The following is a 15886-nucleotide window of genomic DNA, read 5'->3' on the forward strand; positions in this document are numbered from 1 at the left end:
CATCATCTTTGAGTTTTCTTTCTTTTTTTCTTTTTTTCTTTCTTTCTTTCTTTCTTTCTTTCTTTCTTTCTTTCTTTCTTTTTCTATCTTTGTTTCTTCTAAGACAGTGTCTTGCCTCAAACTCACTTTGGAGCTCAGGTCAGCCTTCACCGTGATCCTCCTGCCTCAGCCTCTCCAGTGCTGGGGTTACAGGTGTGTGCCATCACACCTGGCTGAAAACATTTCTTGAACACCTGTGTGTTTATGTGATTGTTCAGTGTAACACAGTGACTCTTTAGTGTCAGATAATGGACAGCTGTGGGCAGAGATGACTGATAACCCTTAACAGCTACCCCAGAGAGGCTGCTCTGGGAAGGCGGCAAGAGGGCTGGTCTGGGACCGGCTGAGAAGGACCAGGCCCCTCCAGTCTGGGCCGGTGGTTTTCCAGTAGCTTTGCCCTCTGCACCCCCCTAGTAATGGCCTGAGTTCCTGGGTCACAGCTCGGTTTCCTGGGACAGACACCCAAGCCACATAGGCTGTTTGTGTCCCAGATGGGGTTCTGGAGCAGAGCCCAAGCTGGGGGGCTTCTGCTCTGGAACAGCCACAGGCCCGGGCTCTTCTGTTGTCCCCAGGCCACCTCATGACCTAAGGAGCTCTCTCCCCCACTTCTTTCCATTTCCTGCTTCAGGACCTACAAGGGGCTACAGAAAGGGCACAGATGGTCACCAGCTATCTTTTAAGGAAGTTTCCCAGGGGCTGCTGCATAACACAGCTGCCCGTGTCACTGGCTGGAGCATGGTCATGCGCCCCGCACAGCGGCAGAGGCAGGGCCAGGGTTATGAACGGAGCACAGCAAATGCATCCTGGGAGGTACCTGAACCTTGGGCCATTCAGACTTGGGGTTCCTGCAAGGCTTAGGGCCGGGCCAGGACAGGAGGTCGAGCCCCACTGTCCGGTTGTTTGCGCCCCACCTGTCTCTGTGACAGCGCAGTCTGGGACCTCTGTGTTGTCCTTGGGAAGGTTGACCTTTACATCCTTTTAAGTGTCCCGATATATCCTAGTGGTGACCTTTCCAGCAGCCCCGTGATCTTGGGCAGACTTCTAAACCCTCTGTCACAGCATCTCCATCTGTTAAATGAGGCTAATAATAGTACCCCGCCATAGACTGGTGAGAATTAGCAAATTCATTCCTGGTGTGTGATAAGTGCTCAGTATTGCTGGCTTTTTTATTAAAAACCCAGAGCTGTGCAGCCCACATCGCTCTACCCCACAAATCACAGGGGCTTCAGGCCAGTAGTTGGGGAAGGGAACTGGGGCCTGGGTCCCCCACCTCCCTCCTGCCCATAGGGAATGGGGCTCTTTCTCCAGGCTTCCTGACCAGCCAGCTAGGTTGACCAGTTGCTGCGCACCAGCTGGGCGGGAGCCCAGAGTCCTGTGTCAAAGCCTCTCTAGTGTGTTCCATCCCGGCCCGGTACCCCCAGCTCTGAGTTTCCTCCCTGTGCGTGACCCCCAAGCTAGAGCTGACCCACATCTACCTATTCCCTTTCATCTGGTCTCGGAGTCCAGTCTGCCAGTACTCCCCAGCAGGATTAGAGCCAGGCCCTGCTTGGTGTCATCTATGAAGCCTGCATTTAACTGGTGCAGAGTGAATGAGCGTCCACAAATTAATTCATCCACCTCGTCATCTTGCAGAGTGAGTGCCATTGGTTGGTACATTCTGCTGTAAGAGAGAGAATGGGAGTAACGGGCCCTGGAAGAGTGGGGTGTGGAGGTCCGCAGCCCCCAGGCTGCTCCATACGCTTAGCCCTGTCAGAGCTCTGTTTTACTGTCTCTGTGCTCCTCTTGGCCTTGCCTCCTACTTACAACATGGCTGCCACAGCCCCAGACACAACTCTCCCCTTAGCTACGGTAGAAAACCTTTCCTGTGTCTCATGAGGAGCTCTGGTAAAAGAGGAGAAGGGGTGACCACCAGTGTTACAGCCTCAGCTGGTCCCACTGCTGATGCCTGGCCCCTGTCGGCAGAGGAGGAGGATGACTGTTTGTTAGCTTGGCTGACACTGTCGGGCCCCAGTAGGGTGATCTAGAGCAGTTCCTCAACAGAGGGGACCATCCTGGGCCAAAGACCAGCACGCAGTGCAGGGCCCGTGGCCTTTTGTGGGTACTGAAAGTGAAACACTGCCCTGTGGGTTTGGACCACACTGCTGTTCACCAAACGTCCTCCTAGTCTGGCAGGTGGACTCTTGGTGGTCTTAAGAACACGGAGCTGGGGGCCTGGCCTGGTCCTGGGAAACCTTGGGCCAGGTATCTCACCTCTCTGTGCCTCCGTCTCCCACCTGTAAAGTGAGAATTGTAGGGAACCCCACCTCATGGGCCGTACTTGAGATGACTCTGTACCTAAGGGTGCACCACGTGACACAATGCTTGGTGCAAACACAAGGGCTCCTTGGTTTGCTGTCATTGTTAGCATTGTTAGCTCCTCTCTTGCTCCCTTTGGACAGGAACAGGCCCAGAGAAGGCAGGTGACTTGGCCTTCTCTGGAGGGGCATTGCCATTGGCTTGGTCTGCGCCCTGGGGACTCTGGGCACATCCCTGCAGTGACACGGGTATGCCCAATGGTGAGCTGTGTGAGACCTGAGCCCAGGGAGGGCATGGAGGAGACCAGCACCGTGGGCATCCAAGGGGCACGGGGATGAAGGCAGCCACGCTGCCCCTTGCTCTGAGGTGACACGGACAGCTGCTGCGTCACAGGTGGGAGGTAGGTAGGGGGGTCTGCGGGGGGCGTTAGGAGGCAGGCAGACCTGAGGGCCCCCACTCCCACCTCAGGAAACCGTTCTTCAAGGGCTAAGTGTTAGCAGCATAAAAAGTGATTGCAAATCAATTTGTGTCTGAATTTACTCTCAGAATTCCCTGTGGACTCCAGAAAATGCAGTTTTACTCTTTCCCACCCATCTAGCTGCGGAGAGAGACAGTGGCAGATTTACATTACTTTACATCCAGTTAAGACTTTTTTCCCCTTTTGATTATGTTTTTAGGAGCGTCTATTGCCTGCAAAGAGGTGTTTTGTTAAAGACGACAGGGCCTTTTAGGTGGTTGCGTGATGTTATTTCACAAATATTTGTAAAACTATTATAGCAGCTGAGGTGCTGGGCTCTGGTTAGAAGGTGCTTTCCAGTCTTGTCTCTTAGAAGCCCCCAACCCCCATGTAAAAGCCCTGACCGCAGCCACAGTGCCCCCGAAGGGGGCTGAGGCGCATGACAAGCGTAACAAGCATTACCCACTGCCCTGTCATTGGCTGAGGTCCCCAGGTGTGGGGCTCCCCCTGACAGCTCTGCCTTTAGCCTATGTGTCAGTCAGGGTTTGCTAGAGAAACAGATATAACACAAGATATGCAAATGCATAAGAAATTACAAGATGGGCTTGCAATGGCAGCCACAGGGTCGGATGAGGAAGCGTGCAGAGAGACGACGTCTGCACTCCAGAGCCTGAAGGATTCAAGCCAAGGTCTGGAGTGCACTGCAGCGTCCTGTGCAGGTCCCCACAGGCAGCTGATGGGTCTGTGACAAAGCGTTGAGGAATCTACACCGGAAGGCTGAAGGATCCAAGGCAGAAGCCGAAGAGTCTGCAATGGAAGCCAGGAGACGTCGTCTAAGCCAAAGGCGAAGACCGAAGCTCTGCGATGAGAGCAGCGGAGTTCCTGTGAGGCAGCCAGGTGACAAACTTCTCCTGGAGACCAAACAGCAGACATCTTCACCTCTGGAGCCAGGAAGCGATGCTCAAAGTAAGGACCAGAGCTCTCCCAAAGTGAACCGCAGCCACTCTCAGCAACAAGGTCCCAAGCTCCTCCAATAATGACAGCGAGTTCGTATCAGGGGAGCCAGCATGACAAGCTCCTCCAGGAGAACCGACGGCTCTGAACAACACTTAGGAGAACCCTCAGTGCTGCTGTTCCTCTCCAGGTCTCCTTGTTATGCTGGCAACCATCCAGGGGGGCATCCATGCCCAGCGCCACGCTGATTCAGTTCAGCTGGTGTTTCCGTCAACCACCAGTTACCAATCCACTACAGCCCAGTCCAGGACAGGACCACCAGAGGCCAGGGGGCTCCTGGCTGCAGAAGGGCGGGAGCAAAGTGCTCCAGGAGAGGAGCGAGTGACAGGAGGAGCACAGCACAGCCCGGTGGGTTGCAGCACCCACTTTGCAGTCAGGCAACTCCAACTTGGGCTCCTGACTCAGCCACTTACTGGGTCCTAGCGTAAGCGACTTAACCTCTCCGTGCCTCAGTTTCCTCCTCTGAAATGCCAATGTTAATAATAATTCAGCTTCCTTTGCCAAGGTGCTGGGAGGATTCAGAGAAATGTGTCTCGGGGATGCACTGGAGCTCCGGGGTGGGGTGCATACTTAAACCGAGAGCAAAGCGTGGCAGAGTGGGCATGGGGGACATCTCGAAACACCTGTGGCAGTTTCCAGTCCCAGGCTCCCCATAAATGTCACTAAAGGACTCTGGCAAGAAGCTTCACCTCCGTAATCCTTCTCCAATAGGCAGGCACCAGCCTGCTCCTGCCCTGCAGGCTTTGGATTTGCTGTAAGCAGAGGGGCATTTGAACCCTGCTGCCAGTGGCTGGCTCGACACACATGTCCTCTGAGAGCCAGTGGGGGGCGACTATATTCCAGGACACAGACTTGGGGGCCAGACTGAGATCACCTGTAGGTCCTGGAGCTCAGAGCACCCCCCATTCGGAATCTTGGTCCTACGGGAGCTTCCCCCTCCCCCCAAGCCATCTCGTGCACAGCTATAAACGGGATGGAAGGGACTGAAAACTCTTCATGCGGCTCTAACAAACTTGGGTGGTTTATAAGCAGCAGAAAAGTATTTTCTGTGGTCTCGGAGGCTGGGAAGTCTAGGGTTAGGCGCTGAGAGACTCTGAATCAGACGGGCCTGCATTCCCACAGATGGCGCCTTCCCTCTGGGAAGTCACTATCACCGAGCTCTTATGATGACACGCAGAATTAACCATGCAGCACTGAGAATCTTGTCCGGCTGCAGGGAGCTCGGGAGAGGACCCCAGGCTCAGTGAGGACAGGCTGTCTGGCCTTCTTTAACCCTGCTGTGATCAGAACACAAATCCCCAAGTGGTGGGACTTGGAGGTGGGGTGCTTTGGGAGTCGGCAGGCAGGAGGGCAGAGGCCTTGGGAGCGGGATTTGTGCTCTTGTAAAGGGGCCTTGGAGAGCTGCAGTGACCCTGTTCCCATATGAGGCACAGAGGGACTAAGAAGAAGGTTGTGGGGTACAGCTACCAGCAAAGCTGTGGCCTCAAGAACCCACCCAGCATTCAAAGGCACCAAGTCGGTGTCAGGGATCTGGAAGTCCTGTGTTCCCAGATCTACCAGCCGGAGATGGTTAATTCAGGACACAGCCACAGGACCTTCAGGAGGCAGTGGCAGTTGCTTTGTAAGAAACTGAGTCACTGGCTGGTCAGTGGGGGCTGGGGAAGCCACCATCTTCTCAGTGACCAGCTAGGAGCGCTTGCCAGCAGCTCTTGAGCACATTATTTCACTTGGTCTCCATAGCAGTGACAGAAGGCTGGTGCAGGCTGGGTATGGTGGCACCCACCTGGGATGCCAGGCAAGAGGATCACCACAAGATCGAGGCCAGGCTGTGCTACACAGTGAGCTCAAGGCCAGCCTGAACTATACAGGGAGACCATGCCTCAAAAACAAACACAGAAGCAACTACAGCCATTATCACATTTTACAACCGAGACAGCCCTGAGGAAACCCCTTCCCCATCTGTGTGATTTCTCAGTATTCCTATTCCTTGATCATTTTACACTCCTTCATTAAGCCAGGCTCAAACATGTTCTGTAACTGTGTATTTCACACCGTACCTGGGTCTTCCCCTCAGCCTTGCTGGTTTCCAGGGTGCAAAAACTCTGAACTGTTATCCTGTCTGCAGAGAACCCATCGCTGTTCCCCGATCACCACCAACCCTCCCGCGGGACCTGTGGGTGGTAACATTTGGTGTTGGAGATCTCTGTGTATGTATTTCTTAGATGAAGTAAGCCTGGACTTGCTTGTGGACTGACTGTGAAACACCCCTGGTTCTGTGTTTTCCCACACACACACACTAAGGGAGGCTTCCCTCCACCTTAGTCTGATGGTGAGTCTCTGTAGCACAGAACGTTGACCAACGGGAAGTAAGGAATGGCACTGAGATGTAATTAACGCAAGAGTAACAGTGCAGGGTGGGAGCTCCGGGTTTTAATGAGGGCTCAGAAACATCTGACAGAAGATGTTGAAAGCAGAGGGGGAAAGGAATGTTACCATAATTAATGCTGCCTATTAAAACATGACCTCTTCGGTGTGATCGATATGGAGACCTCCTAACCTTTCCTGTCATCTGGAATTTAACTTCTGGGACTCTGTGGTTCTGTTAATAAAAAAGAAAAAAAAAGATAATCGCCAGTCTGCCCTCATTTACCATGGATCCTTTCCAATTCTTTTTTTGGGAGGATGAAATTAGAAATCACCGTTTTTAGAATATTTATGTGTGTATATATATATACATTTCTCCTTCAGATATATTTATTCAATACTTGCTCTGTAATGAGAGTTTTAACTTTGTGTTTTCCCTCCCATTATCCCTGAGAAGAATGGATTATGGAGAAAAGATTAAAGGAGTGCCCTGCGATACAGTATTTGCTAATGTGCTGTCATGGGTATTAGTAGGACTCGCCAAGGTTCCGTGGTTGTTTTATGAATGCCTTTCAGATCGCACTTATCTAATAGTCTTGAAAACCTGTTTATGTTCTTACAGGCATTAAATGTCGTTTTTGAAAAAATCCCAGAAAATGAGAGTGCAGATGTCTGCCGGAATATTTCAGTAAATGTTCTTGACTGTGATACCATAGGCCAAGCCAAAGAAAAGATTTTCCAAGCCTTCTTAAGCAAAAATGGCTCTCCGTACGGACTTCAGCTCAACGAGATCGGTCTCGGTAAGGTGGCGCAGTAGCGACCCTGTCCCTCTCTCTGATAACCCTGTCCCTGCCGTCTCCCCCTGCCCATCGGCTTCTGTTTGGTGATTCTCCCATGGCCCGGGCTGCTCCCGGAGGCCACATGTAGGGGCCGGAAGGCTGCTTTGCTCTCTCATGAGCATTTTGATCCTTCTTAGGAGGGATTACCCTTCAAAGATGCCTTTTTAAAAATATGTTTGTAAATCAGATTCATGAGCTCACTGGCTCTGAGACCGAATGGAATCACCTTGCATCAGGAAGGGCAGAGAGGTGGAAGCCCTGTACCCTCTGCCTGTGTTGCCCGCCTTTCACGCTGGCGTCTGATTTGTTTGTTGTGATACTGAGCGTGTCATTAGTGGGCAGCTCAGCCAGTGTTCACTCCAGCGCGCTGCAAAGGTCATCTTCCTCTGTGCTAATCACAACCCGCAGTAAGCGCCTTTTCTGTCCTCCCTGAACGTGAAGCAGCATCTGCCAGGGATTCACCGTCGGCTCTGTTGGTACCCCTCAAAGGACAGCATGTACGTGACCAGGCTCTGCCCCACACAGATGTCCGTCCCCATTTGAAAGCTGAGTTCTGCGCAGCTCCCAGGAGACTGCGTGTGGTTTTATAGCAGATAATGGGGCAGCAAAAAAGAGTAATGTCACGGCAGTGACAGGCAGTGGAACGGGGTTCATCCCCCCTCTGTACAGTTGTCAGCCTCCACTAAGCGGCAAATTAAAATCCGCCCCTGCAATCGAGCCCCCTGAGAAGGCCGTTGAGAAGAGCCTCGAGCAGGACCCAGGAAATTCGAGCAAGACCGCGCAAGTGTGCAGGCTCTGCATGACCCACCTCGCAGACAGTGGAGGCCCCCTCCTGCCCTGTTTCTGTTTGCTCCACTGGGTGGGCTGACAGGCAGCTTGAGGACTCATCTGGTAGGCCAGGGCCACAGGCAACCTCCACTAGGAAGCCGGGACTTCACCCTTACCTTCAACTTCCTTGCTTTGAACATGCCTCGCAAAAGTGTGGCTCTGACCACAGAGGACGTGAGCACACCCAACCCAAAACCGCAGGGAGGGAAGGCCGCCCGGCAGGCTCTGTGCTGCCACCCAGGAGTCCACGGCCATGTCCCCGTGCTTTGTACCCTTCCAGGGTCCTCACCTCCCAAAGTAGGAAGGCAAGCGCAGAACAGCGGTGGCCCGGACCTATCAGCTGTGTGCAAGGCCGGGCTGGGGAGACTGAGGCAAAGCCTCAGAAACCAGCCATGTGGGTACTGAACTCTAACCCCGGAAGCAGTTGTGTTCATGCCTCATAGCAAAGGCTCATAAACTCAGGAGCAGAAGGGGGGGTGCAGAAGGGACATAAACAGTGTCACCACCCGGGACAGCAGGAAACAGTAGGGGCTGGCTTCAGTGGAAAAAGCCTTGCTGTTAACGAGGCTGCCCCTTAGCTTCAGCCAAGTGTCGCCTTGCAGGACACAGGGTAGGTGTGACCTGATTTCTAAAAAGAAATCAGAAGTCCAAAACTGTTTGCACAATCTCATGGTCTTTACACATACAGTTGGGCTAAGGTGAGCACAGGAACTCGTAAAACACAGAAGGTTCGAGAAAAGAAGAAAATGAGCAAAACTGCGGCCACATTCTGCGCCAGGGCACAAACCAGCTGTGAGTTCAGGGAGCTCACACCTGCGCCCCAGAGTGTGAGCAGCACCCCCAAGGCCGCTCCCATCGCACCTCTGTTGGTGAACCCAAGTACGAATGTGGGGACCTTTCCTTTTAAAGCATTCAGTCCCTCAGAGGATGCATGATTTTATCTTAAATGACTTCACTTCCAGGCTTAGCCAGCTTAAAAGAGCCAAGGAAGAGCAGTCTGAAATGCCAGGGCTTTAAACACAAAACCCCAAACAAAACGTAGGTTCCCAGTCTGGCTGATACTGCTCCCTATTTTCTAACAAAGCTCTGCCTTTTTATCTGAGTTTCATTTATCTATAAAAATATTATTCGTGAAAAGTAAAAATTAAAAAAAATTATTTCTGAGAATAACACATAGTGTTGAAACTTTTTTGCTGAGCTGGGCATGGTGGCACACACCTGTAATCCCAGCACTCAGGAGGCTGAGGCAGGAAGATGGAGAATCTGAGGCCAGCTTGAGTAACATAGTGAGTTGGAGGCGAGCCTCAGCTAGATGGCGAGACCCTGCCTCAAAAAAGAGAAAGAAAAGAAAAAAAATTGCAATTTCAAAGTGAAAAAGATGTCCTCCCCTCTCCACTTTTATTTCCCAGAGCTTCAAGTGGGCACACGACAAAAAGAACTTCTGGATATTGATGGCTCCTCTGTGATTCTTGAAGATGGAATCACCAAGCTAAATACCATCGGGCACTACGAGGTAAGAGCCAGGCGTGGCCTCAGCAGCCAGAAGGTCTCCAGGACCAGGGAAATTCTCTCCTAAAGCAGCCAGGACTCCCAGCCACTGTGGGGAAGAGCTTGCCAACTGCGTGTGTCTGGGGCAGAATTCTCTGGGCTGCTCCTTCCATTTTCCTGCTGCCTGCCGGCTCTCTCCTGGTGGAGGCTGCAGGCTTCCCCTCAGTGAGATGCTCTGGCTTTGCGTAGTGTTTCTAGGAAAGCCGAGCAGGAGGGTCACACAGCCATGGGCCCGGGAGCCGTGAGAGTGCAGGGCCTGGCCTCCCTTGCGGTGCTCTCCACAGACCTCGCAGCCTTTTGTGCAGGGCCCTCCTGTCTGCAGAAGGGTTTAATTTCCTGTTTGCGGTGTTCAGCAACACTTTCTGTAGCCTCTTAACCCACACGCTGGGTGAATGCTGAGGTCAGTGAACGGGGCCGTGACTGCTCGGCAACACCAAGTGCCAAGAGAAGCCTGTGGCTGCCGAGGCCGCAGTGGAATCAGATCTTCGCTGAGGCTGTGCAGGGAGCTGGGGCTGTGTGGTCATGGAGCAGCGCGCAGGTGCCCACCGTAGCAGGAGCACCTGCTGATGGACCCCACGTGCTAAGGAGCAAGGAGAAATCAGCCAGGCTGGGACAGGTCGCCAGGGCATCCAGCAGAGAAGGGAGGCACAGGCTTGGTGGGTGACTTCCAGAGTCACCTGAACTGGAGGATTGGGCCTGGGCAGCATCGCAAGCCAGTGGAGCTCAGGGCTTCTCCTTCCAGGCCAGGCGCAGCCTTGCAAATTTTGTTTTGTTCTGGCTCATTCTGCCCTATGGTGGCCCTGTAAATTGGGAACTCCACTTTACAGATAGGTACACGGAGGCTCTGGGCCTGGCTTACCCAGCAGCGCTTCTTACAGAAGAAGGGCAGACAAGCCAGGGAGGGGGATGAGAAGAGCAAATGCAGGTCCCTCCGACCCGTCCAGCTTCCAGGGGTTTGCACCAGGCCCCAAGAAGAGTAAGAAGCCATTAGAGGCCCTGAGCAGGGGAAAGCAGACAGCGTGAGCGTGAGGCGTGGCTGGAGCAGGCTTCAGCCTGGAAGGAGGCGGCTGGCTGTCTGCGCAGGCTTCCTGGGGAGCTGCGGAGGCTCGGGTGAGGACCGATGCCCTTGAGAGCAGGCGGGTGCTGAGATGTGGGGCATGGATGGACTGAGTCTCGGGGGAGGGAGGGAGTGGCCGGTGCTTTTCCAGAGATGGAGAAGACAGAGGAGGAGCCCCTGGAGATGGCTCTGTGTCAGGTGGGACTTTGGGCCCTGCCCTCAGCCAGAAGAAGCTGAGACTTTTTTTGAGTTGAGCTTTCTGGACGACAGCGGCCAAGAGTGGAGAGCACCCCATCCGGGGCTCTTTGGCCTGGTCGATCTGAGACCCCTGGGGAATCCCAGTGCCCTGGGGGCTGACCTGGGGTTTTGCTGGGGGAGACCTTGCAGAAAGCTGCCCTTTCGCTGCCCGGCCCTGCGCTTCTGCAGCCCAGCACCATCCTGTGAAGTGGCTGTGTGTCTTCCTGGGCCCAAGAAGATGGGGGGGGGGGGCTGCTCTGAGGACCGGAAGGGGTGGGAGTGGAAGTGTCCCCAGGGGCTGACAGTGGCATCCTGTGAATTTCAGGGTACCACCCACGAGACTCCTCCTCTCCCTGTGTCTGGGTGGTGAGTTCATGTGGGCTTTGGATAGGGACCAGGCACCAACTTCCCTTGCTCAGTGCTCCTCCCCGGCTGTCTTGACCTCTCACCCTGTGACCTTGCGGCACCCCTGCTAAAGAAGGGCACCTGCTCACTGCCATCAGCAGGGAAAGCAGGACAGGTCACTCTGGCGGGGGAAACAGCAGCACCACAGCTGTCTGCAAGGCTCAGGAGGGCCTGTCGGGAGAGAGGACATCACTCTTCACCGAGACATTGGCCATGCTAGACACCTATCTGCTTAAGGATGATAATGAAATTAATCCGGCCTGTAGTCACTTCCCGTCCCAATGATTTATTGGTCGCCTACCCCAGCATCTCTGCACGGTGGTAATAAATGACAAGACTAGGACATGAGGGCTTAAAGGATTCTCCTTATGTTTAAAAAGCTAAGCCACAAGGCAAATAAATGCAGAGAGCTTGAAGGGAACGGGAGGTCGTCAGGGCTGCAGTCCTGAGCCTGGGTCATCTCAAAGGCCTGTTTTTAACGCCTGATCCCCAAAAGTACCCACCCACCACCCTCAGCAGCCTGCCCCTAACTGGATTTAGTAGCTAGCACCTCTGCAGATTCAAAATTTGGAATAATTTGACAGGGCTGGGCAGAAGTTTGCTTTTGCCCTTTCATTAAAGAAAAATTTCCTCCTTAAGCACTTGCCTCTCCCTCCAAAGAGACAAGATGCTAATTATCACTCTTATTCATTTGCTAAAGCACCCTAGTTTGAGTCACTGTATGCACTTGAAAGCAAAAAACTATATTTCATTTAAAAATAGGCCCTAATTGAGAGTTTTAAGTGATTCATCCTTACCTCCCTCCAATTAGTCCAAATTAGTTAGGTTTTAAAGTTAATCCTTAGTGATGGCCAGTTCCTCCTCCTGTCTAAACAAAGTCCTGCTGCTGGAGCTTGGGTCCATTCCTCCTGGGCCTGCTCTGCCCTTTGGCTGCATAGAGCGAAGCTGGACTCTGGATTGGAGCAGGTTTCTAGATGGATCTGAGGGCTCGACAGAAGCACGGCATCTTGGGCCTCACGCACTGCCTGGACTCCCCAGTTGTGGCAGTGATGTCCTGTCACCTGTTGGATGGCACCCTCGTCACATCCTAGCATGACAGTTGCTTTTCTTGATGATAGCAGCGGCAGCCAGCACCTGGCATTGTTCTGCGTCTTGGCTCCATTCACGTCCACAGTGATGCTTCTGAATCTGTCCGTTTTCCATCAGATGAACACCTGGGAGGTGAATGTGGATTCGCGCCTCTTCCCGTCTTGTACAGACAAGGGGTTAAGTGAGTTGATGTCATTACCAACACATTCAGCTGGAGGCGTCCTTCCCCTATAATTAAGCCCTCCCCCGTGCTTCCTTCACTGGCTGTGGCTCTGTGCGCTTTGCTGTGAAGGGGACTGTGTCTGGTTCCGGAGCTGGGGCTTTGGGGTGTCTGTGGTTGTGGGGCTTGTGGCCCCGGAGACTATGGTGCTGATTTCTCTGCAGTGCAGGCTTCCTCCTCTCCCCTGCACCCAGGTGACCTTTTGCTGGACTGCTACGACATCCACACCCTGTGAGTGGCTTTTGGGTGTAGGACAGGTGCTTTGTGGGGCAGTAAGTTTCCTCTGCAAATTGTACCTCATTCTGAGCTTCGAGGTTTTGAGAGGCACAAAAGATGACAAACTACAGTGTTGCAGGACATGGTTTATGACAGGAGTGAGCCACTACAAACGCATCCCCCAGCACCAGAGTCATTGCTCAAGACACATTTAGCTCCAAGGAATGTCCCAGAGGGTCCTCTGGGTAAGGTCAGTGGTCCTTCTGCTCTGTGTTGTCTCTGATCTCAAAAGGACAGACATCTCCTAAAGGCCCGCTACTGCCTGACTATATTTAACAAAAGCAGGTGATCCCGCTTCTGTGAGGGTCTATTTCAAGGGTTTTTGCCATAGCAACGGCTTTGGTCCTCTTAGCCCTTCCACGGCCCAGAGAGGCGAAGAAACTTGCCTAAGGTCAGACAGCTCCTCTCATCGATGTCCCAAGGGTAGGAGCAGATAATGAAGGGCTCAATCTAGAAACTGGCTTTGCTCAGGGCCAGAGGAATAAGCTTGCTCAGCTGGGCTTTCAGCCCCTGCTTCCAACCTCGAAGCAGCCTGGCGGGAAATAAATATCCTGCTTGTTAACATTCTCTGATATCAGATTCCAAACGGCCACTTCTCTTAAAAACTCATGATGAATCTTATGGCTGTGAGTTTATCAAACCAGTTCCCTGTTTTTCATCTACTTTAACGTGCTTTGTGGCCAGCAGTCCTTGAAGATGGTGGTTTCTTTCATCAGAAAGGGGACACCTCCAAGGTGACAGCACCAACCCCAGTTGCACATTTGCGCTAGGGGTCCCCATCTCACACTGGTCTTTGCAGGCCCAGCTCCCTGAGGGAGGACCACCTTGGGGAGTGTCCGGCTGGCCCCAGGGCTAGTTTCCAGGAAGCAGTGAAGAGGTGGGAACTCTCTGGGCCACTCTGTGCTTTGGGAGGTTACTTTTCTCTCATTGCTAGGACAAAATACCCAACACCCAAAATGAAAGGGAAAAAAGGTTTATTTAGCTCACCGTTTGTGGAGGTTTCAGGCCATTCTCAGCTGGCTCCAAGGCAGGGTGGCAAAAAGCAGTCATGGCAGTAGAAAACCTCACAAACAATAAGAGCAAAAGGGGAGGGGCATAGAGAAAAGACACTTTCTGTCCCTTATATTATATATAAGCCACACCCATAATCCCAGCATTGGTAGAAGTCCACCTCCATGATGGCATGAGGCTTTGGGGGGACATCCAGACTCAAGCTGTAACACCGACGCACTGGTGTGAAGTGTCCTGAGGCCTCTTTCCCTGCAGGACTGAACGAGGTTATCTCCGGCCCTGAAAAAACGTTGCCCTTTTCCTCTGCTTCTGGCCTGAAGAGCCGAGGCCGAAGTGTTGAGGGGTGACTGGCTGCTGGGACAGTGCTGCTGGACTAGAATTTAGTTTTCATCTCTGGCTGCCTTAGCAGAAAGGCAGCCTCAGGAATGAGAGCCACCGCCGTTTCCCTGCGGTCATGTGTGTGGATGATCACATTTTCAGATTTTTTCCTTTAAGGAAAAAGTAGTGCAATCTTCAGATCATATTCATCATTTTCCATAAAACTCAGCTAAAATTACATTATTTCTTTTAGACTCAGCTGCCTGAAATTGAACATCACTGACCATTTTTACCTACAGAAATGACAGTTTTATAAGGTTAAATAAAAGTTCAACCTCCATTTTTACAGGGTCACCTCCAACTTATGCCATAAAGATAGAATCTTGCCATGCAGAGGCCTCATGCTCACTTGCAGATTCATTTTAGGGGTGGCTTTCAATGACTGCCATGAGTCCCTTTCTTCCTTTTGGGGTCAGCACTTCCAATTCTGATGATAGGGAAGTGTCCAGTCATCCCTACCGCATCCCAGCCAGGCTGACATTGTCACCATCATCGTCGTCATCATCACCATCATCATCATCATCATCATCATCATCATCATGGCAGGGCCAGTGCCTCCTCCCAGGGAACACCACAAGAGTGGTGGGGCTTTAATTTGAAATTGCCACGCGCACCCGTTCTGCTGTGAGCTGGAGAAACATTCCTGCCACAGATTTATCTAGTGACATTAATCTTTCCCTGATTTCACTCGATTTTCAGCCCTCAAATAGGGGCCCCGAGGATGCTGCCTGCTTCACGGGAGGTCAGGACAGTGAGCGAGTTCCTGGCAGGGATGCACCTGGAGCTCCTCAGATGGAACCAACAGCATCACGTTTATAACCCTTTGGGGTCCCACAGCATTTTTGTCCTTAACTCGGCAGCAGCTGGACTTGTGCAAAATAGAAAGCAGAAACCTTTTGCCTCCCAAACATCTGTAAATTCTGTTTCTGTCATTCTATTAGTGTTAAAGCATCACATGTGGTGGAAATGTTCCAGCCCTAGAGCAGCTGCGAAAGTTACAAATACGTTCACGCACACACACACACACACACACACACACACACACGACTCATCCACTAATAAAATGCTTTTATACTGGCTCTTGGAAGATAATTTCAGAGTAAAATTTCCTTGGTACGAGGCTGTCTTAATGCCCGAGCGCCACATCGGCAGCGGTTGTTGCCAGCTCTTGAAAAGACATCTGAACCTCTGGCAGCGCTCCTTATCGGAAGGCCCATCCGCGGTGTCTGTGATTATAGAGGAAGGGGGCTCGAGTTTGGCAAAACAAAGCGTCTGACAGTAGCGGAGTATTGGCTCAACACTCAACGGCATCCATTTGGGATTCATTCTTTGACAATTACCCAGAATGAATCACCAGCTTCCTTTTATAAAAAGATATTTATTGGCTCAGAAACAGAGCCTATGCAGCTCTTTGTGGGAAAGAATTTTGTAAGTATGTTCAAACGTTCTCATAAACGCGGCGTCTCGGTATTGCTAAGGGGGCCCCTGCACACAGCATTTACTTTAATTGCATTAAATATGGAGGAGAATTGAAAAATCAGCCAGAAAACAGTGACTGGCTCAAGGGAAAAGAAGGATGTTGGTAATAACAGCAGAGTCCAAGAGATCAAGCGGAGCTCAGAATCCTCCCCGGAGACCCTTTGCGGAGGCCCGCTGGCCCCGGTCAGTCCATGTCCAGACCCCAACCTCCATAAGATGTCCTGGACAGCGGCAGGAGGAGGCCTCTGGCCCAAACTTAGTGCTGGCAGGCCACAGCTGGCTGGACAGCTGTGTCGGGGGCCTCTTGAGCACCGGCTCTGCTCTGTGTCCTTGCTGTGGTGCAGCCTGGA

The 15886-nt window shown here is 52.3% G+C and overlaps 1 protein-coding gene across 3 annotated transcripts in view; it reads left to right on the forward strand.

Annotated features, from left to right (window-relative positions):
• Plxnc1 (plexin C1) overlaps positions 1-15886 on the forward strand; it is a 140441-nt gene that overhangs the window by 109253 nt on the left and 15302 nt on the right. For 2 of the 3 annotated variants that reach the window (XM_003476281.5, XM_063255304.1), the window contains exons 22-23: positions 6792-6969; positions 9246-9349. In XM_003476281.5, the coding sequence (XP_003476329.1) occupies positions 6792-6969; positions 9246-9349 (282 nt within the window). Of the gene's footprint in view, positions 1-6791; positions 6970-9245; positions 9350-14756; positions 15137-15886 lie in introns of those variants that run through there. The other variant, XM_063255305.1, reaches the window with a different exon arrangement.

Source organism: Cavia porcellus, unplaced genomic scaffold (genome assembly GCF_034190915.1).
Source record: "Cavia porcellus strain 051 isolate PalLab524CR breed Dunkin Hartley unplaced genomic scaffold, mCavPor4.1 scaffold_8, whole genome shotgun sequence".
Classification (NCBI taxonomy): domain Eukaryota; kingdom Metazoa; phylum Chordata; class Mammalia; order Rodentia; family Caviidae; genus Cavia; species Cavia porcellus.